Source organism: Arvicanthis niloticus, chromosome 13, assembly GCF_011762505.2.
Source record: "Arvicanthis niloticus isolate mArvNil1 chromosome 13, mArvNil1.pat.X, whole genome shotgun sequence".
NCBI classification, from domain to species: domain Eukaryota; kingdom Metazoa; phylum Chordata; class Mammalia; order Rodentia; family Muridae; genus Arvicanthis; species Arvicanthis niloticus.
In genome coordinates, this window is record NC_047670.1 from 42573270 (window position 1) to 42596818 (window position 23549).

A 23549-nucleotide genomic window follows, 5' to 3' on the forward strand; every position below is an offset into this window, starting at 1 on the left:
TTGCAAAAGGATTTCTGTATAACATTCATCTCAACCAACAGTTCTCGTTTTTATCCCAGTCTGCTAGGGCTGTGAGTCTCATACAGCAGGAACCAAGGAGCCAATGGTAGCACAGACACAGTGCAGACAGGCATCCAGCCTGCTTGGCCTAGGTGCATGCAACAGAGTGTAGACATGCATCCAGCCAGCTTGGCCTAAGTGCATGCAACAGAGTGTAGACATGCATCCAGCCAGCTTGGCCTAAGTGCATGCAACAGAGTGTAGACATGCATCCAGCCAGCTTGGCCTAAGTGCATGCAACAGAGTGTAGACATGCATCCAGCCAGCTTGGCCTAGGTGCATGTGTACTTCACCCTGCTGACATCTGGCATTCCAGCAGGTCCTGGCTTAGCTCCCCGCAGCCATGGCTCCCAGGCCTTCTGATTCCTTCCTCTTCTCTCATTTTGCTAAACATTACCACCAGACCACCACCCCACCATCATCTAAAGGGCTTTCTCTTCTATATCTATGCTCATGGGACCCTCTCTGGTGGCACTGTGCATGTGTGTCACCTGGGAGATGTTAGGTTTTGAGGCTGTTGATGGATTAGGACAAGATATCAAGGTCTTTTTTTTTAATGTTCGCTAATTAACCTGGTACTTCTTTTGTTGTTTTGTTTTCCCTTTTATTGAAAGTAGATCTTCTTCTCATATGATGTAATATGTATTATTATTATTATCCCTTGGGCTCCTTTTTGTTTTCTCTTTGTTCTTTTTTTACATTAATTTATTTATATTTATTTTACATTCCATTTGCAGCCCTCCTTCCTCCCAGTCCCCCCTCATGTAGCCCCTCCCCTGTCACCCTTCCCCTTTACCTCTGAGAAGGGGGTAATCTCTCCCAGGAGACCAACCCACCCTGGCACCTCAAGTCACTGTAGGACTAGGTACATCTTCTCCTACTGAGGCCAGACAAGACAGCCCAATTAGGGGAACAGGATCCATGGGCAGGCAACAGAGTTACGGTAACCCCTTCTCCAGTTGTTGGAGGAACCATATGAAGACCAAGTCGCACATCTGCTGCATATATGTACAAGGGGCCTAGGTCTAGCCCTTGTATGCTGCCTGTTTGTTTTATAACTAGAGACAGAAAGAGAGTGGATCTAGGTAGGAGGGAGGTGGGGATATACATTTCTTGATAACTCTAAGGTCTGAGACCACATGAGTAGCAAGAAACGTTCTACTATATATTGCTTATCTCAGTATTCAATGTCTGTGTTCTTTTGCCTTATGGAAACTTGACAAAAGGCCTTAGAAACACAGGCTCTCTTTAATACTCCACATGTATTTTTTTTTAAAAATCTATCATCTATCTATCTATCTATCTATCTATCTATCTATCTATCTATCATTGATCTATATGTATGTGTGAGTTGGTGCCCATATACCACAATATGCATGTGGAGGTCAATGAACAACTTGAAGTGATTCCTCTCCTTCTATATTATGGGTTCTAGAGATCAAATTCAGGTTGTCAGCGTTGGCAGAAAGATACACTAGTTACTGAGCCATCTTGCCAGCTCTTTCATAGTGTTTCTGTTGGTTCCTGAAGAGCTGGGCTGGGACCTCAGCATTCTCAAAGAAACACAGGGATAGCAGGGAGAGAATCTTGGTTCCTGGGAATAAGTGCAGATGAACAGCAGCATCCATGAGTCTCCAGTCTCATGTGGCCTATATCCCTCTGTCCTGTCATGCCTGCCTCCTGCTCATTCATTCACCTACAGGGTTAGTGAGGTAGGTGTCAACAATGTGAGGCTGTGTTCTGTGTCCTGTGGCTCCTTCCACTGTCCTGGTTCTCTGACTTGTAGCTTTTTAGTGGTTCTGAGAGGCAGGATTTCAGACTTCTGTCTTATTTCTGCCTTGGAGACAGCCTTGTGGCCTGAAACACCACAGTGCTACACACTTTGATCTCTGGAATCTTCCTGGATATTGTGGACTTTAATGTTCATACCAGTGTAGTAGGGGTCCTGTGTGAATCTGGGAGTCAGGAAGGTGGAATGAGGTAGCTCCAGTTACCCCTCAAAGCTCTCCTGGTAAGTACAGGAAGAGTGAGACTTTTATAGCTACTTTCTTCTTATGAAGTTTTCTGTTGATCAAGGACCAGTAGACAGCTAATGGAGGCAAGACCTGGGATGTTAGGGTTGGAATGAAGAGGAGTGAGGAGCGAAATGGTGTTCTCTGAGGCCCACAGGTCTAGGCACATGTGGCTAGATACTGCAGTCTCAACCTTGAGCTGGAAACAGCTGGTGTTAGATGGGTAAGCCACAGACTCAGCTGACCCTGACGCATCCTCCAGCCTCTGCAGGAACAAGTACAGTGTTTGTTTCATCCCATTCCTGTCCCAGTGGACCAGAGTGTGTGTAGGGCACCAGAGTCTCCTGGTGTTGGGTTTCTCAGATCTATAGCCAAGGCTGCTATGACTTCCGCCTCAGTGTGCAATTGTTTCTACCATCCACTCTTAAGCATAACAAAGCTTAAGGATTGTTTTCTAAAATAAAAGCCAAAACAAATAAAGTGACCCCAGCCAAAAATGTTACTTGAAAACTGTAATTTAGCCTTTTATCACACTTAAAAATACAATTGCATTCAAGTGTTTGTTGTCTTGTGCCTCCTCCTGTCTCCTGGAAGTTTATATTTGGATTACAAGGGAAAGTGAGAACCTCGTTGCTGCCAAACTAAACCAAGGGCAGAAATTGGCTTGCTATTTTATTTTGCTTTCTGTCTGTTTAAAGCCAAAATCTGTCCCCACTGAATTGGAAGGAAAAGATGGCTGGACTCAGCCTCCTGTGTTTTTTCCATTGCTGATCAGACTATTTCTCACCTCTGCTTTAACCTCAGTCCTTTCTCTAACATGGTAATAATACATTACAAATGGAAATAACATAGTTTCTAAACATCCCTTATCCCTTAAGGGCCATCATGTCCAGTTCCACCCCTCACCCTAAGCCACTTGTGTGATAGGACCAAAAAAGTGGGGGGGGGGTGGACATAGACTCCCAGCTTGCTTTGATGTCTAGCACCACCTGCTGTCTTTGCCCAGCTGAAGCCTATGGTCCTAGAACCTGTTAGAGGGGCATGTGATCCTTACCATCCTAGGAAACCAACGTTGGGAAGCTTCTGTGTGATGATGGGTTGTCCCAGCCCCGAACTGAAAGATGAGATCTGGAAAGGGGAAGCATTCTCTTACCCACTACATCCATGTAAAACTTCCTCTAAATAGGATCACTGTGACCTTTCCCAGTGTTGAGAACATGACAGCCATGTAAAGCACACAACCTTGGAATGTCCTTAACTCCTCAGTAGGCATCATAGGACTATAGGGGCTCTAGTGGCCTGGTGGCCAAAGCTGCGAATAGAACAGATCACTGAGTGACAAAAGAATGAATTGGATGACGAAAACGTTTTGCAGGGTGTGAAGTGCTCAGATTAAAATGAAGAGGGGAGGTGGGACAAAAGTGAACACAAGCTGTTTTAGCAATTTGGGAGGGAACCCTAGAAGAGATGACATTACAAGTGATACTTGAAGGATAGGAAGGATCCTCCTACGTGGCAATTTCAGGGTCCTCTGTGGCACTTGTTCTATGTGAAGGACATCCCAGTCAGCTTTGACTCTGACCTTGGTGTCAGGCAGCACTGTCCAATGGAACTACAGCCTGAGAACCTATGCAGTGAAAATAAATGACAGTCAACAGTCACACAGTCTTGCTATGCATTCAAATGGCTGTGGCAGTCAAGTTCCACTCAATGAAATCATTGTTCAGATAGTGACGTTTGGCTGATGACTACTGATGCACAGATGTAGGAGTTGCTGCGTAGATATTTTCTCCCACAGCTTAAATACAGAGGAACGGGGGATGGGACCTGCTCTAAAGGCCCAAGCAGGAAGTGATCAAGATTCAAGTTTTATGACAACTCAGGATGGTTCCTCAAAAGGGAACTGGGCATTACTGCAGGGTTGGTGGCAGCTTTCCATGCCCATACAAGCAGATGAGGCTGAGTGTGTCTGTGCTTGAAGAGAAGAGATGCTGCCATTTTGGAGTGTGTGAAACACCAGTTGGGCATAAGCCAGTATTGGGATCATTGTATACCTGTTTTGTATGTAGTTTGTCTCTGTTCAACATCTGTGAGGAGAATACTTCTCAGGCATGTAAGTAGGTAAGAAGGCAGAGGCCCAGGGGATCCAGATACTTGTACAGGAAGGAAGCTTCAGGGTCTGCCCTTGGGGCTTTCAGAATCTGAGGTTGTACCATGATGCTTTGCAGTGTCTATAGGAATAAGAATCCATGAAGACCTGAACCACCACTGGGCTAACATAAGTCAGGGCAGAGAAGGCATGGGCTCTGAGTCTCCTCTGCCACCTACCTGCTGGAGCCCTGGAAAGCCAGTTCATATCACAGACCAAGGCTCTCTCCTCAGAATAACGTGAACACAAGAATAATGCCACACATATGCACATTGTTTGTAGATTGGTGCTCTAAGTGAAACTAGAATTAGGAACAGGCAAACCCCAGAGCAAGCCACTTTTAACGAGAGGGCTATCAAAGACAATGCCCAACCTGCTGTCTCATGACAGAAAGTGGTAAGCTGAGTTCCTAAAAGATAGCTATTGTGGACAGTGTAGAATGTGACTTGAAAAGCAGATCTCAGCAGGGGCTGAGTGACAAGGGCGGGTCACGTAGTGAAGGTTTACATGGCAATGATTTGAAAGGCGAATCCTAAGACAGACTGAATGCAAGAGACTGGACAACTTAGCTGTGCAGCTGCCTTGTTTACTCTAAGTTTTTTTCTGATGTTTGATGTAAAAGATTGGGGAAATAGGATCCACTGTGACCTCTGAAAGATAGCATTCATGCTTCCTTGTCTGCTATATGTTCAAGCTTATCTATGTTACTTACATGAAGCAATAAACATGAAGTGCAATGCCATGGGGTGTATGTCCATGAAGATGGGGAATTGTTGTCACATAGAAATAATTGAAAGAAATATGCAGTTTTCTAGGTATTCACCTTAGATACCCAAAGGTGTGATGGGCGTGGTCCAGGTAAATGGCATTAAGATCCATGTCTGGTAATCACATCCTCTCTGTGCACAGTCAAGTATAGTGATTTCATGCCTAGAGAAAATCCTGTCTTGGTCCCCATGCTACCCCAGCACACACGGAGCAAATTCAGAAGACATGATTGAGATCAGGAATTTCTATCTACTCCAGAGTGTTTTGAAGTCTTTTCAGCCTTTCTTCTTTCTTTCCTTAGGCCATGAATCCACTGCAGCTGGTCAGAAGAGCTTTGAGCCAACAGGTTTTCAAAATGTGCTCTCCGGGTTGTACAGTCCTGTGGTGTTCTCAGCCTCAGGAGCCAATCTGACAGATACACACCTCTACTGTCTGCTTGCCTGTGATCGTGACTCCTGCTGTGATGGCTTCATCCTCACACAGGTCAAAGGAGGTATGGCCAATAGGAGGGTCAGGCCTATCTAGGGATATAGGACATTTGAAGACTCAGAAACACAGAGTCTACCATTGGAATTTGTTAGCATGATACTACCATACCCAAATCAAAGATGGTATTCACATACAAAGTCAGTGGCAAATCCTGGCCTCTTTTCCATGTGAAGATTGTACCACATTTTATGCCATTAAGCTGATTTATTACAGCTCTCTTCAATTTTACAAACCAGAACAGGAGCTCTGAGAATTGAAATCATTTATTTGTTCAGTGTTATATAGCTTCTGATGGGACATGGTGGTATTTTACTCAAGATGTTTTTTTTTTTTTCCCAATATCTTACTGTTAGCTGAGAATCCTGGCAAGATCACATTCGGTCAAATTGCCTTAGCTCACTCAATGGTTCTCAGCAGTGTGTATCTCTGTATTTTATAGAAGTAAGCCCAGGAACTTAGTTAGTAGGTTAGCTTAGGAGAGGATGTTGGAGTTACACTGTGGAGCAGGATCAGATCACAGCGATTCAGTCAGGTAGGATGACAGTCTCTCATGCTGCTGACAGCTCAAGGAAACAATTGTTGGAAGATGCCCATCTGAGTTCATTGCATCAGTAGTTGTAAAAAGGAAACTGATTGGTTTTTTGTTGTTTTTATTGAAACACTATCTTTCTTATCCCGTTAGAATTCACTACATACTCAAGAATGACTTTGAACTTGTGACCTTCCTCTTTCCACCGCTTCAGTGCTATTATTAAAGACATGCTCAATCATGCCAGGTTTATATGGTACTAGGGACTGAACCTGAGCTTTTTTTATGTATGCAAAGCAAGCACTACACCAATGAAGCTACATCCTCAGCCCCAGAATGAGACTGTTTAGTTGAAAAGATGGATAGAACAACTTGATTCTTCACCATCCTTTTGGTTTCAGCCATATGATTATACAATGTGGGTTCCTGTTAGTATTTAGATGGGCAAATCCTTAACTGTCCCTCGCTTGTGCATCAACACATGTCTTTCTCCATACCCATGTTTAGAAAGTCTGTCTTCAGAGACAGGATGCCTTCTTGAACTAAACATATATTCTGTGGGCGCCACTGTTTCTCCAGATGCTGTGTTACTCAGCAGACCGTGTGATCCTTCCATGTGGAAACACTGACTTCATTTTCCCTAGGATCATATATGAAGGATCGTTTTGTTCCATGGGGCAGTGAGCCTTCCAAGCCTTTCTTTCCACGACACTGTGGTTGGCAGCCTGCTTGCTATTCCCTCCAAGTCTAACTAGTCATCAGTAAATTGCCCAGCATCTTACCCACCCCTGCCCTCACATTCAGTGCCAGAATTTGGGTCCTTGTGACATGCCTAAAAACATCTGGCTGTCCGTTCCAGACTCATCTGGTACAGTGGATGGTTGGGAGTTTTAATTTAGGGGCTTTTGGCTGGACTAGCTGAGATCTGGAGACAAAATCCTGTTACACCCTTTACCACAGCATTTGAAGTCCTTTAGCTTTCTTTAAAATCCCTCCTTTCCCTTGTCCCTCCTAGCCATCTCTCACAAAAGCTGCAGCTGCCTCTAACCTCCTCTGGCTACCTACCTCTACTTCCAATGGATGGCTGTATTTTCAATGGCAAGTAGTTAGTGATATTCCTGAGGCTCCAAGCCTGCATTGTACTGGAGGCTACTGGGAAGAGGGGTTCTAGAGAACGCCCATGCCCAAAGGTTTACATAAGTGTCACTGAAGCTGGAGGGTATGATCAGCAACTAACTGGTCTTTATCATTGGAACCTGTGGTGCCAGTGGAGGAAGATGTATGGTTTTTGACCTGGGGGTCAGGGTCAAGGGTACCAAGTTTTGAATTAAGTATGTTCCTATTCCTCCCTCCCTTCCTTCCTCCCTTCCTCCCTTCCTCCCTTTCTCCCTCTCTCCTTCCCTCCCTCCTTCCCTTCCTCCCTCCCTCCCTCCCTCCCTCTCTTTTTCCCTGGTTTTTCCTCTCAATCTTGCTCTCTTGATCACTTTTTCTCCCCCCATAAACCATAGTGCTCAGACTTCTTTTGAGATCCCACATTCTTATTGTACCCAGACTGCCCTGCGGTTCTACAGCCAGCTCAATCTGATCCTCAGTGGGGCTGCTGCTGCCCCCACCCTTTCACTATTGCTCACACACTAGAACAAAACCACTTCTTCTTTTGTAGTGTCTCAGTCTCCCACTCTGTGATATGAGGGTATCTAATGAGGTCAGTGACTCTTGAACCTGGCTGTACTGCAGAGTCTTCTGCGTGCTCCTTGTGAACATTAACTCCCCAATAGCATCTCAACCCTCATGTGACAACATGACAAAGTCTACAGCTGCTGCCAGCAACTGAACATTTCTGCAATTCTCCCTGTGTAGTATAACAGTGCCACATAAGAGGACCTCTAAGGCCATCTTTGGAAAGTGAGTTGAAAGCAGGCTTTGGTGCCCCAGTGTCACTGTTCCATCCTCAGGCAGAGTCCAGGCTCCCAGAGCAGGGCCCTCATGGTTTCCCTCACACTGGCCTCATCCCTTTGACAGGGCCCACCATCTGTGGACTTCTCAGTTTGCCTGACATTCTGGTTTGCCACATCAATGACTGGAGGGATGCCTCTGATACTCAGGCCAATGCTACATGTGCTGGAGTGACATACGACCAGGGGAGCCAGCAGATTGCCTTGAGTCTGGGAGGCCAAGATGTCCTGCAGGGTAAGTAAGCCTCTACATTTCACCGTACTTCTAAGTTTCTCTTCCCACCAGTGAGGGCTCTGTTAACTTCTTAGGTGCAGTTCTACATCTGGAGAGCTTGTACCCGTATTCAGCTTCAAATTTACCAGGGTACAGCTATATCCTCCTCACACCGACCTAATCCTCTAGGCTGTGCAGGTGCCATTTATAGTACAGAAAATGGCACCCATGAAGCTGCACAGAAAGCTAATGGCTGAGTTCAGTGATGTGTGTGTGTGTGTGTGTGTGTGTGTGTGTGTGTGTGTGTGTGTGTGTGTGTATGCAGCAAAATGTTAAGTTGATTTAGCTCTCAAAGCTTCAGGCTATCTGGAGCCAAGGTCCCTTAGGAATCTAGCATGCTCAGCTGCTGGTCCATTACCCCTGGGCCAACTGGGGCTGGCCCTGGTCCAGCTGGTTTCCTCTTTGTTGGGGTTGAGTGTGCTTTTTTTTCCGGCAGGTGGCAGAGGCAGGACAGAATAAGGAAGAAGTGCAAGGCTTCTGAAAGTCTATAGACACTCATCTCTGTCTCCTTTTTGGTGCATAAACAAACCACATGGGGAAACCAGAAGCCAAAAGACGAGAAATACTGTTCCATTAGTAGGAGGTATTGCAAAGTCGCATGTAAAATGCCTGCAGAGAAGTAAGGGTGGAGGACTACAATGAGAGACTCTGGCTATTCCCTTGGGAAGTTAGTGCACCACCCTCTTCTAATCACAGGGGTACGGGGACAGGCCTGTTAGAGATGATGATGTGAAGGGGGCAGAAACTAACAGTTCCCCATCTCCTATTTTGCTGAAGCTCTTCAGACTTTTCAGAAAAATATATAAATGTTAGAGATAACAGGCCTGCCCCCTCAATCTACAGAGAAGGGTACTGAGTTTCTGAGGTTTCCCTATACGAGTCAGGCCTCCTTTTTGCCTTTTTACCTGCCTACCCATCTTAGCAGGCTCAGTAGAAAGGGCAGACTTTTTTTTCTGTCCTAAGATGCCATTTACTGGGCCAGTGCTATTCAAAAGGTTGGCCATAGTGGGGCCAGTATCACCCACAACTTGTTAGACATGCTAAGTTTCAGGCCCCCATGCCCAATAGGCCCATGAGTCTGTGTCCTGAAAAGCAGTTCTAATAATTCTTAAATCAGTTGGCAGCTAGGTTGGAAAAGAGGATAGCAATATCACTTGTCATAGAAACAAAATACCTCATAGGACTGTTAGGTCAGATAGCACCAAGGCTGAGACCTACACCTACACAGTGGTTCAAGGAATGTACTGTCATTGGAATCACTCCTGTCTTACAGCTTTTGGGAAATAGACACACAGGAATTAAGTCACTCCTAAGGAGGAGCCTGGGCCTAAAACCAGGCTCTGGGAGTCTTAGCCACTCCAGTACTGTCAGATAGGCAGGGAGAACTTTGGATGATATTGTATCACTTTTTTAAAACACTTGCTGATACCGAGACCAATATATAGTATGCATGTTATTCTTTGAAGAATTAAATATGGCTTACTAATTTTTGGATTAATGACAGAGACCTTAAAATCCAGTGTAAAAAACACACAGGCGATCTGGATGGCATACCCAACCAAAGCCTGGAAATACACTGCAGAGTCTGGCAGAATTCCAGGGAGCCTAAGTAGCTCCTTTTGAGGGTAAACAAAATCAAACAGCTTATTTGTGGGATGGCTGCCTCACAGATGGTCTTCATTACTCTGAGAGGCACCCAGGGTGAAAACAGGCATTTCAGGAAAGACATGTGATAAGTTGGCAGCAGTAAGTCACTGAACTGCTTATGCCTGAACATGTGCTTGCTGTGTGTGTCCAAAGAGCCAGGAATGTGCCCTGGCTTGGCCTCCCTGCAAAAAAGTGACAACGGAAGGCTTTTGAAGGATTTAGGCCTTTCATCTGCTTCTCTCTCTCTCTCTCTCTCTCTCTCTCTCTCTCTCTCTCTCTCTCTCTCTCTCTCTCTCTCTCCCTCTGTGTGTGTGTGTGTGTGCTTCTGCGTCTCTCTCTCTCTCTCTCTCTCTCTCTCTCTCTCTCTCTCTCTCTCTCTCTCCCTCTGTGTGTGTGTGTGTGTGTGTGCCTCTGTCTCTGACTCTCTCTGTCTCTCTGTCTCTGTCTCTGTCTCTGTCTCTCTCTCTCTCTCTCTCTCTCTCTCTCTCTCTCTCTGTGTGTGTGTGTTATGTGTTTATCAGAAGACAACTTTTTGGGGGGTATCATTCCCTAGTGCCTTCCAGTTTCTGTTTGCAACAGGGTCTCTCACTGGCCCGGGGTTTTCCTGAGGTTAGGATAGCTGGTCAGTAAAGTTTTCAGGGATCTGCTTACCTCTACCTTACATTTCACCATCACTGGAATTACAAGTCTTTGCCTGGCTTCTTAAATGGGTTTTATGGAACAAACTTAGGTCCTCACATTTTTGAGGCAAGAGTTTACCAACTGAGAGATCTCTCCAGACCAAGCTTTGGGTTTTCAGTACAGTAGGGTGTGTGTGTGTGTGTGTGTGTGTGTGTGTGTGTGTGTGTGTGTGTGTTTTAGATTGAGGCTTTTTTTTCCAAGTTCCAACTATCTGGCCACTCACTTGTATGTCCCATGGCAATCCTCAGTAGGGTGGATTTCTTTTGTTTCTCAGATAGCTGCTAATGTCAGAGTTGAGCAAATCAGAGACCTGGACCTGGCTTAGATTTGATTTGGAAAGCTAATGTGAGTAGGGTCCTAGTTGTAGGAAGCTACAACTCAATAGAACCCATGTCCTTTAAAACAGGAAACACACCGAAGTCTGCTTTGCATTATTATTTTCATGATCCTTTGTCCCACCTGCTGAGGCTAATGACCCAGGGAATGCAGGTCAAAACTCGTTGTGTTCTGTGGTTCATTAATGGCATAACTGTGGCTCACCTCTTTATGTTGAACCCCAAGTTCTTGTGCAAACTTCCCACCATGCCCCTAGAGCCACTTTCTACCACTGTGGTACCACGTATGATTTCCTGAAAGCAGAAAATGCTTTCAAGTCATCTGTGGTTATTGTAGCAAATTGCTTGGCATCTCAGACAGTTTGGAATTCCACTCCTCAGATGTCACTTCGATCCTCATTTCTGGACTTGATCTGAATGCCAGCTCACAGCAAATTCCACTTCAAAGATGGCAAAGGAGAGATGTTAAAAGGCTACTGCAGAGAGTAGCAGAGGGTTGAAGGAGGGGTGGTGTGGGCAGCCGTGACTTAGTGGTGGTCCTCACGTGATATAACCACAACCTTGGGATGTACTCTCAACCACAAAGCACAACCTACCAGGCAGATGGCAGGCATCAGGCCAGGTGCTGAGTACAGGAGCTGCCAAGTTTTCCATCACCAAAGCCAAGGCACTTCCCAGCTAGCTGAGGTGACAGGTGTGGGCATCACTAAAGCAAAACAAGTCTGCAGTTTGTCACCATCTTAGATTCGTGGGATTGTAGGACCCCTATGCTCAGTTTCTTAGCAGAAGAAAACCAAGTTCTATCTAAGTTTTCTCAACCCATCTAGGGCTGATTTCCAGTGCCCACACCAAATGAATGTTTCTATCACCAACCCCACAGAATACTAAGAAATGGTCTTGTACAATCTGAGCCCACAGCAGGTACACACAGAAAGTTTTCCCCACAAACTACCAGGCGTGGATGCTGTGTGAGAGTGCTGGCTTTCTGCTTAGACTTTGAGTCTGAGACTAAACAGGGGAAAAATGAGGAGTGTTTACCACCAAGAGGAGAGGGTATAAGAAATCTAGTTTTAGCCAGTGTGGCATCACAGGAAGAGAACTTGCCATAAAGAAGAGAAGCCCAGCTTTAGTGGGAGGGGAGATTAATGGGGGAAAGAAAAGAATATGAGGCATTATCATGGTCAAAGCACATAATAAATGTCAATGAAAATGTCTTTATAAAGCCCATCACTACATATAATGAATATGTGGCAATAAAAATGCTAAAGAATAGTTAATAGCATTAGCAATAAATTAACTAAGAAAAGCTGCCAATGAGTGGATAGGGATCAGATGTGAAGGATCTGAAGGTAACATTGTAAAGTGTTGCTAGCATTCAGTTGGAAGCTCCAGTCAGTTTTTACATTTCATGATTTATATATTTGGTGTTTGTGTGTGTGTGTGTGTGTGTGTGTGTGTGTGTGTGTGTGTGTGTGTGGCCTGAGCACCCATGCCACCATAAGCATATGAAGTCAGGGGACAACTTGACTAAGTCAATTTTCTCCTAACATGTGGGATCTGGGGATCAAATTTAGGGCATCAAACTTGGTGGCATGTGATCTTACTTACATCCTCTTGACCCCAGCTTCATTAAGGATATCAGAATCCCAGCAGTGTGTAATGTCAGGAAATACTCTCAAAATGGGACTACCCAAAAGTTTTGTTGTTTTTGTCATTGTTGTTGTTTTTTTCTTCTTTTTCATTTTGTCTTTTTTATTGGATATTTTATTTACATTTCAGATGTTATCTCCTTTCCCCATTCCCTCCCCACCAAGAAACCTCCTACCCTATCCCTCCTTTCTTCTGCTTTTATGATGATGTGTCCCCATTCACCCACCCACTCCCACCTCCCTGCCCTCAAATTCCCCCATACTGGGGCATCCAGCCTTCATGGGACCAAGGACCTCCTTTCCCACCTATGCCCAACAAGGCGATCCTCACCTACATATACAGCTGGAGTCATGGGTCCCTCCCTATGTGCTCCCAGGCTGGTGGTTTAGACCCTGGGAACTCTGCTTGGTTGGTATTGTTGCTCTCCTCATGGGGCTGCAAACCCTTTCAGCTTCTTCAGTCTTCTCTTTAACTGCTTCATTGGGAACCCCATGATCAGTTCAATGGTTAATTGTGAGCATCTGCCTCTGGATATGTCAGACTATGGCAGACCTCTAAGGCTCTAAGACCTCTATACAGGCTCCTGTCAGCATGTACTTTCTGACATCCACATCAGCGTCTATCTTTGGTGACTGCACATGGGATGGATACCCAGGTGGAGCAGTTTCAGGACAGCCCCTCCTTCAGTTTCTGCCCTACACTTTGTCTCTGTATTTGCTCTCATAGGTATTTTGTTACTCCTTCTAAGAAGGACCGAAGCGCCCACACTTTGCTTTGCCCACACATGAGCTTCATGTGGTCTGTGAGTTGTATCTTGGGTATTAGAAACTTTTGAGCTAATATCCACTTGTCCATGAATATATACCATGTGTGTTCTTTTGTGATTGGATTACCTCACTCAGGATCATATTTTCTAGTTCCATCCATTTGCCTAAGAATTTCATAAATTTATTGTTTTTAATAGCTGAGTAGTACTCCATTGTGTTAATGTACCACATTTTCTGTATCCATTCCTCTGTTGAAAGACATCTGAGTTCTTTCCAGTTTCTGGCTATTATAAATAAGGCTGCTATGAACATAGTGGAGCATATATCCTTGATATATGTTGGAGCATCTTGTGGGTATATGTCCAGGAGTGGAAAAGCTGGGTCCTCAGGTAATGCTATGTCTAATTTTCTGAGGAACTGCCAGACTGATTTCCAGAGTGGTTATACCAGCTTGCAATCCCACCAACAATGGAGGAGTGTTCCTCTTTCTCCACATCCTCACCAGCATATGCTATCACCTGAGTTTTTGATCTTAACCATTCTGACTGGTGTGAGGTGGAATCTCAGGGTTGTTTTGATTTGCATTTCCCTGATGACTAAGGATGTTGAACATTTCTTCAGGTGCTTTTTGGTCATTTGAGTTTCCTCAGTTGAGAATTCTTTGTTTAGCTCTGTACCCCATTTTAATAGGTCTATTTAATTGCCTGGAGTCTAATTTCTTGAGTTTTTGGTATATATTCGATATTAGCCCTCTATCAGATGTAGGATTGGTAAAGGTCTTTTCCCAACCTGTTGGTTGGTTGCCGTTTTGTCCTATTGACAGTATCCTTTGCCTTACAGAAGCTTTACAATTTTATGAGGTCTCATTTGTCAATTCTTGATCTTAGAGCATAAGACGTTGGTGTTCTGTTCAGGAACTTTTCCCCTGTGCCCAGTTATTCGACATTCTTCCCAACCTTCTCTTCAGTGTATCTGGTTTTATGTGAAGGTCCTTTATCCACTTGGAGTTGAGCTTTGTACAAGGAGATAAGAATGGATCAATTTGCATTCTTCTACATGCTGACCTCCAGTTGAACCAGCACCATTTTTTGAAAATGCTGTCTTTTTTTCACTGGATGGTTTTAGCTCCTTTGTCAAAGATCAAGTGACCATAGGTGTGTGGGCTCATTTCTGGATCTTCAATTCTATTTCATTGATCTTACTGCCTGTCTCTGTACCAATTCTATGCAGTTTTTATCACTATTGCTCTGTAGTACAGCTTGAGGTCAGGAATGGTGATTCCCCCAGAAGTTCTTTTATTGTTGAGAATAGTTTTTGCTATCCTGGGTTTTCTGTTATTCCAAATGAATTTGCAAATTTCTCTTTCTATCTCTATGAAGAATTGAGTTGGAATTTTGATGGAGATTGCATTGAATTTGTAGATTGCTTTTGGCAAGATGGCCATTTTTACTATATTAATCCTGCCAATCCATGAGCATGGGAGATCTTTCCATCTTCTAAAATCTTCTTCAATTTTTTTTCTTCAGAGACTTGAAGTTCTTGTGATACAGATCATTGTTGTTGTTCTTAACTGTTTTGGTTATCCTCCAGTGTCATAGGCTTGGGACCCTTCCCATATTATTCTGTTCTGTTTTTGAGCAAGATCGCTGAAGTCTGGCCAACGCTGGTTTTGCACCCAAGTGTTGGAGTGGTACTCCATGAGGCTTTGAGAGATTCTGTATGGAAAGCAGAGTTCTCAAGTCAGGAGGATCTTAAGGGGATTATGAGACAATTGTAAATGTTGGTGACCAGTGAGAACAAGCACGAACAGTCTCACCAAATGACAATCTTCTGCAGGTCTGACACTCTTGGAGGGAACTCAAGACGGCTTTAACAGCTTCCAGCAGGTCTACCTCTGGAAAGGTGAGCTCCAAGGTGGGGAAGCAAGGGTGACAGAAGTGTGACTTCTTGAGTTTAGCCCCAGTTTATTTCCACAAGGTACTCTGCTCTGTGGAGGGGATACAGACTTATGTTTTGTGGGCATGACTTTTATGGTGCAGAAGGCTCTTACGGCTCGTTAGAGGAGACGCATAGTCTAAAGAAATGCCATGTGAACACCAACATTTATGAGCGTTTTTAAAAGACTAAATTTTAATAGTTACAGTGTCACAGGCAGTCTAGTTATAGCCCTGAGAGATTGCCCAGTGTTTGGTACAGGGCCAAGCCTGCTCATCTGGGTGGCTTGATCTATCCCTGCCTTGAATTTAGTTGCTGGTTGTGAGTCATGAATGTTGTTATTTGGCTGCCTCACTATTACCAGTGATCTTATCTTCTTCCTAGATTCTGACATGGGGTCTCGGCCTGAGTCTATGGGATGTGAAAGGGGAATGGTGCCGAGGTCAGACTCTCCAGAAGGAGCAGGTATTGACTGGGAAGTGTTTATACAGCTGAGTCCGGGCTACAGAGACAAGATGGTGGTACCCAAGGTCTAATCAATGGATGAGCCTCTTATTATCATTCTTGAAACCTTGGAACCTCACAATGTATCTAATTATGCCTCCAGTCTAATTATCCCCTCATAAACACAGATTACTGCAGTGGGCAGTCAGAACAGAATGTAAAGTGACTTCATTGCCAATTCCCACTGCTGCTGAAACAGAAACAAACACAGTAACCATAGCAGGAGAAACTGGGTCCTTAAAGAGCAGAACTTAACTGAGCATGTGTCCAGGACTCCACTCATGTCAACCCTGTAGCACCTAGAGAAGTGTTACTATGTGTTAGAAAATATCAACTGTGCCAAAATGAGCAGTCTGCAGGGAGTCATGGCAGGCAAAGGAGGAGTTAATCAGGGCAGGGATTAAGGTTGAGCATAGGGAAGGTATGAGAATACCTCACTTCTAGAACCTAAAGCTGTTTTTTTTTTTTCTATAGGTGGCATTAAGAACCAGGGAGAATGGGAGAAAGAGAGAGGTACAGAGGGATAGAAGGGAAGTCTGATGACAGAAGGGGAGTATCATAGCCCACCCAGTGCTGCTATAACAAAATTACAGACTAGCTAATTTAAAAGAAATGAGTGTATTTGGCTCCTAACTGCTGGCAAATCTAGGATTGGATGCCTGCATGTAGTGAGGGCTGTCCTCTGTGCAATAACATAGTCGAAGTCATCAAAAGGGTTCAAGAGAGTAAGAGGGAAATCAGTTTACTTTTATTGCCCACCTTGCTGTACAGCAACCTTCCCACTGTGCATTAGCCTCTGACCCTGGATTCTGACATGACTTAGCTAACAGGAGTATGGCTGGCTGAAAGTTCCAAACAGAAGAATCTGGTGATGTGTCACTTTGGTTGGCAGAACTGATATCTGAGGCCACCCAGAAATGGGCTGAAATATTAGAGGGATTTTCTGCCTTAGGTAGAAAGGAGGACCAGAGGACTCAGCCTTTGTCCAAATCAAAATTCTGGGTTTACAATAGGGTTTTTAAGATTTTCTGAACTCCTTTGCCTGACCAGATTGATACCCTGTCATTTCTAGCCCTGCTCTGGCCTCAGGTCATGTAAGAATGCTTTTGTCTCTATCTGTGCTCTGTCCCCAAGTCGACTTCTTTCTGTTCCATGCTTACTAGATAGGTGTAACACTCACTTGCTTCTTCTTTTGCAGATGTGGCAACAGAACTTTTCTCCCCTGTGAACATTTCCCAGGTCATTGTCAACACAAGCCACTCACTGCCCAGCCAGCAGTACTGGCTCTTCACACACCTATTTTCAGCAGAGCAGGCAAACCTGTGGTGCCTCTCTCGTGAGTATCCTTAGAATGCAACTCTCTTCAGACCATGTTTCAACAGCACCTGAAAACTAGAGAAGTTTAAATTCATTGGTATAACTTAAGGGTCAGTACATTCTTAGCATAAAAGTGAGGCGTGAGCCCAGATTTCAGGATGGTCACATTGAAGGTAGTTTCTGCTTAGCAGCCAGAACCTATCTTCCATCCATCTATTCATCCATCCATCCATCCATCCATCCATCCATCCATCCATCCATCCAATGTAGAATATGCATTATGTCCTAGGACTTACATTTGACTGAGTGGATAAGAACCAAACCAGAATCAGCCATGCCTTTTTCTTAAAGAAGCTCATAGGTATCTTTGGCAAGACTGGCATAGGTAGAGAACAGAGTGCTCATGCACAAATCCATAGTCTCTGGTCTGCTAACTGTTAGTGCCTCTGACAAGCCATAAATAGAGACGTGGAGCTTTCACCATGTTGTCTCCTGTGTTGCTGGGTTTATGTCTGACTTCTTATCTCACTTTGGCTCTGCTTATACTCAAAGCAACAATATTATCTGTTTCCCCACTTCATAGATTCTAAGTGTTTTTGTTTAGGCTTTCATGGATATCATGGGTGTATTTGATATTTTTGCCAAGTTGACACAAGCTAGGGTCAGCTAGTTTAAGAAAATTCTTCTATTATATTGGTTCTATGAGACATTTTTCTATCCCACTGTGAGCAATGCCACTCCTGGGCTGGTGGCCCTGGGTTGTATAGGAAGACAGGCAGAATAGGTATAAAGAGTAAGCCAGTAAGCAGCATTCATTCATAGACTGCATCAGTTCTTGCCTGTAGGTTCCTGCCTTGAATCCCTTCTTGATAGACAATAAACTGTAGGTAGAATAAAGCTTGTCCTCCCTAGGTCATGTGTAGTTATGGTGTTTATCTCAGCAGTAGAAAAGTAAACTAATGCAGTAGGTCATTGCCTTGAAAGAGTCCCCAGATGATTCATCCTACTTAAGGCCTTTCATGGACTAAACACCAACTGTCCTCTTGCCTTTAGGGTGTGCCCAGGAATCAGTTTTCTGTCAACTTGCAGACATAACAGAAAGTTCACCTTTGTATTTCACCTGCTTCCTATACCCAGAAGCTCAGGTCTGTGACAATGTCATGGAATCTAATGCCAAGAACTGCAGTCAGATTCTGCCCCACCCACCAATGGCCCTCTTCCAGAGGAAAGGTTAGTACTGTGTTATTTATAATCTGGGCAGTTGATGGGCCATCACTCTATCGGGTCATAAATGGTACAATTCACTTCTTTTTCCTTTAAAAATAATGCTCTACACACACACACACACACACACACACACACACACACACACACAAATAAAATGTGACTATGAATGTTTTAAAGACAGCAAAGAGGAATACATGGGACTAATTGGATGAGGGAAAGGAAAGAGGAATATAGTATAATTATATTATAATCTCGAAAACTAATATACACATATATTTATGTTATTTATTTATATATTAATAAATATATAGAGATAGATAGTTGTACAAATAGATGATAGATAGATAGATAGATAACAGTAAGATTATCCATAGTCCTTAAGAGATGTGAAGCCATTAAAAAGGACATCAGGTGACACTTTAGAGTGGTCTGCTATGCTCTGGGGTCTCACCTCACTTGCACCAGAATTTCGTGCAACTGTGTGTACAGAGATCTCAGAAACAGTGACTTTTACACCGTTACAGTTGCTTTCTCTCTTCAAGGGCAGCGATTATGTCATTTTGTTATCATGATGGTGATGCCATTTTTCTCACCCTGTTCTCCCAGCAGCTTCTTCTTCCATCTTCTTTTCCACGGCTCCTCATGTTTGGAGGCCCTCAGTTTCTCCTCAAATGTCAGAGGCCACAGGCTGTGGAGCAGCTCTAACTGTTTTCTGAGAGCTTCTTGACTATGGGTTTCTCTTATGTATACTCTGGTTCAGTCACTTTTGGTGGGATTGCTCATATCAATACTCCTAGGCCCTTTGCCAGAGAAGTCTCATAGTGCTTGGTCTGGGTACACTCGCTAGCAAGGTAGAAGAGTATTGGCTCTCTGGGAATCCTAGACCATGCTCTTAAATTCTTTGTGGGGTTTGTGTGACTACTATCCAGGGCTGCTAAGAGACTGTCTCTTCTGCATCTTGGAAGAGATTCAGAATAAATCTTCCATTTTTGCCCTGTGGAAAGGGCACTTAGTCTACCCTTTCCCCTGGAGATGCAGGTGAGCAGAGGCAAGTCCAATCATGATTGCTTCACACAGAGGAGCAGAAGCTGCCTTCTAAGACTCCAAAGACTCCTGAGATTGTATGTTCCATTGCTATCTGACTCTCATTTCCCCATGGGCTAGAGCCTTTTAAAGAGTTACCACCATGAAGGCCTTGGTTCCATTCCAAGCACCTAATAGTGGTTCATATCTGTAACTCTACCACTCAGGAGATAGAGGCAGGGAGATCAAAAGATCAAAGACATCCTTGGCTAAATATTGAATTCACGGCTACCTTAGGCTATACCACAGCCGATCTCAAAAATCAACCAACCAAATGGAATCTCCTGAGTCTTAGTCTAGTAAGATTTGGGGAACAAATAGATGAGTTTAATCAGCCATCTTCCTAGAAGTTCAGTTTGGGTTCTACTACCCATTACCCTATACTTTCAAAAGTATAGTAGTTTTTAATTTGTTTTTCCTCTGTGCAGTTGTGCTGAATGATAGAGTGAAGAACTTTTACACTCGCCTGCCATTCCAGAAACTCACAGGGATTTCCATCAGAGACAAAATCCCCATGTCTGGAAAACTCATTTCCAATGGGTAAGTGGCCAAGTGCTTTCTCTAAGCTTATTATTAAGACTCCTAGGGTTCCACAAAAAGGTGGTGTCTCAGCCTTTAGAGACAGCAACATAACAACAATACAACCCAAAGCTAAGGATATAGATTGACAGACCAGAAATCCTCGATGAAGGCAGATGACATTAAATCCTACATTCTGTGCTAGCCTGCAGTCTGCTGAGGAAGCAGATATCCTGAGCAGTCCTGTCAGTTGATAAATGTGATCAAGATTTTCATAAACTTCTTCCTTTGGAGTCTTTCAGTGTTGAGTTTAGTGTCTGGAGAGCAAGTGAAATTTTTATCAGAGCCTTAGCTTCTAGGAAGGCTTATTTCTCACCTCTACAATCTATTGTTTACCAGAAGCTGCTATTTCTTTATTGGTGTTTTGCTAGTTGTTACAACTGAGGATGAGGTTCTCTCAGCACACTTTCATCCATCTCACTTTTCAGAATTCCCAAGGATGTATTTGCCTATCTGCATTCCCGAACCTTCCCTGGACCTCCCAAATTTGAGGACCTGGGAGGAGATTCATGAATCAAGATTTTAGGGAAAATCCCTAGTGAGTCTTTGGTATTTTAGTAGTCACTGATCCATGAATTGTTAATATGTGAAGTGCTGTTGAGTTTTGGAATTGCATCATGTTGCTGGCAACTAAGTGATATTTCTGAGAATGGAACGCAAAAGATGGCACAAGCAGCTTTGTCTTGAGATCCAGATGGACATCATCTTTTTAAGGGAGGGGATAGCAGGGTCTAAACCACCAGCTTAGGAGCACATAGGGAGGGACCCATGACTCAAGCTGTATATGTAGGGGAGGATGGCCTTGTTGGGCATAGGTGGGAGAGGAGATCTTTGGTCCCATGAAGGCTGAACACTGAGTGGGGGGGATTCGAGGGTGGGGAGGTGGGAGTGGGGGGCATAGAAGCAGGAGGAGGGGGATGGGATAAGTGGTTTCTGCGTGGTGGGGGAATGGGGTAAGGGGATAAAACTTGAAATGTAAATATAATATCCAATAAAAAAGGAAAAAAAGAGAAAAGTATAAAAAAAAAATAAGGGAGGGGATAGAAGCTAGATGTCACCATACCGGGATGAGGGTATAGAAACCAGATATGTTTTGTTGGGTGTCACCATGCTGATTTTTTTATTTACATTTCAGATGCCATCCCCTTTTCCCATTTCCCCTCCCTAGAAAACCCCTGTCCCATGCCCCTCCTTTCCTTTTTGCTTTTATACAATTTTTTAAAATGTTAATCAAAGGATTTATAAGTTTGGTAATGCTCAATCAGAAGCGTAACCCAATACCCAACCTAGATATAAAAACTATCTTAGACTGGTGGAGACATGTGAACATCTGCCTCCATGCCCCCTCTCTCTTTCTCTCTCTCATCACCTAGCTTCTCCTCTTCTTCATCTTCTCTCCTTACTCCACCTCTTCCTCTCAGTACTCCTTCCCACTTAGCTCCTCCTACATATCACTCTTCCTGTTAAAGTAAAACTTTTCTCTCAAAATACAATTAGAGCATACTTATTCCTAATTGTACCAGTGAGGTACAAGATAGTCCTAATACCCAGTCCATCATTCTGTTGACTAACCAGAACCTCTGTCATCTCTTCTAACTAAAACACTTACTTTTGATCCTGGCTTTTTTTTTTTTTTTTTTTTTTTTTTTTTGGCTTTAGAATGAATGTCAGCTGAAAACCATCTACTCAGATCTTTTCTCTCAAAGTAAATAGCCAGGGTTGGCTATGAGACTATAGTTCTTCAACCCCGTCAGAAATCCAGAATGACTGAGTTAACTGAAGTTATGGGAAGCACTAAACATAGCTTCTAAAACTTAGCCAATTTATAGAGACCGCTGAACACCTGAAAAGCCCCTATACTACTGAATGTTGGAGCATCAAATCTTCAGCCTTCTGGCCCAGAGTCATCTGACAGACCTTAGTGATGCAGGATTATTAAGGGCTGATTACTCCGTCTAGGCAGATATAATCAGTTGACTATTCTGCATGTGTGTCCTTTTCTGGACAGTAATTTGTCTGTAGATGGAGAGGGGCAATTCTTGCCTAGTGGCTGTCACCACACAACTGGAGTAACTCCAAGGATGCTCAATTTCTTCTTAGGTACTGGGACAGGAACTGGTGGGTCAGAACTTATGATATGCTACAAAAACCAATAGTCCAGGCTGGAGATTAACAGTGGGCTTTAAAACGGAGGAGGAAGCAATAGGTATAGGCAGGTAAATAACTAGGCAGGAATCTAGGGCAGTAAAGCCCAGGAGATGACTTAACATCTTCTCGGCAGAGATGCACTGGAAAACTACCAAGCAGACACAAGGTTCAACACTGGGATATGACTTGGATTTAGGAAAGAAGATCACAAATGAGTCAGGATCATGATACCAGAAAGGACCAAGAGGTTAAGGACTCTCAGGAGTCAGGAGTGATTGGTCAGATCAAGACATAGGATCAAGGCAAAGGAATATTCAGAGCTGGGTTCCAGAGCATTGGCTTGAGGCGCTAGAGCCCTTCTGCCACGAAGCTGCAGGCAAGGTCTTACAACTCCACTAGATGGATGAACAAGGATGATCCTGGAGAGGGACTGACTGAGTGAGTAAACTAATGCAGAACCTGAAGATAATGTTCCTGAGAAGAGTAGAAATTTGTCTGCAGGGAGATAGAATGAGAGTGTTGGCCAAAGCACCCACACTTTAAGTGCTTACAAAGAAATCTAATCCTCTAAGTTCTAGTGATTCCATTCATTCTGCACATCAGGATTCGGGTGCCCACAGGAAGCTTCACATATGTCTTCTCTTCTCACTGCAGGTTCTTTGAGTGTGAGCGGCTCTGTGACAGGGACCCATGCTGCACTGGCTTTGGTTTTCTAAATGTCTCCCAGCTGCAAGGTAAGACTAATGAAGGAGGCAGCCCCTGACCCCAGGCATATACATCAATCTAGAAACACTCATGTTTATAATCCTATATTGTCCTTAGCCTCTCCTCATGGCAAGGAGGATAAGTTAACCTCATGCACAGAAATGAAATGGGGGCTAGGAGAGGCAAGTGGCTCATCACCATAAAGTTTGCATTGTAGCTGTTCTGGTCTATGATCTACCCACCTCATATACAGATCTATCTGATCCCAGGGCTGCCCCTTCTTGTTTTCATACTTCATTTATATGTCTTCTACTGTACTTTCAGAGGTGTCCAGGCAGCATGATTGGCTGAACTTTAGATAAATCACATAATCTATATTGAACACTCACCCAGTCACTAACTGATAATGTGATTCTCGACAAGTCACTTATTATCTAACCAGGCCTTAGATAGAATCCTCATCTATAAACCAGACCCAGTGAAATGATACTCACAAATCCAGATCACCTCTTCTATGCATGATTAACAGGTATTCTGTTAGGGGCAGCTACTTCCTTTCCTGGACTCATAGGCTATAGCTTATAAATAGTTGGTCTGGATTTGTTGGGATGGCTGAGTCCCCACCTTGAATACAGTACAGAAGTCCTAGCATCTGTTGAGCAATGGCTTTCAATATCCTCGCTCAGTTCATATTTCCCACTGTTACACCTTCCTGGACTCCTGTGTTCTCCTGCA

General features: G+C 43.9%; 1 protein-coding gene across 1 annotated transcript in view; it reads left to right on the plus strand.

The window, feature by feature from the left end:
- The window catches only part of Tg (thyroglobulin), a 178488-nt gene that overhangs the window by 51121 nt on the left and 103818 nt on the right, over window positions 1-23549 (plus strand). Inside the window, exons 26-33 of the mRNA XM_034516550.2 lie at window positions 5291-5482; window positions 8030-8197; window positions 15153-15218; window positions 15636-15716; window positions 16954-17091; window positions 18126-18302; window positions 19811-19922; window positions 22764-22843. Of these exons, the coding sequence (XP_034372441.2) occupies window positions 5291-5482; window positions 8030-8197; window positions 15153-15218; window positions 15636-15716; window positions 16954-17091; window positions 18126-18302; window positions 19811-19922; window positions 22764-22843 (1014 nt within the window). The remainder of the gene's footprint in view (window positions 1-5290; window positions 5483-8029; window positions 8198-15152; window positions 15219-15635; window positions 15717-16953; window positions 17092-18125; window positions 18303-19810; window positions 19923-22763; window positions 22844-23549) is intronic.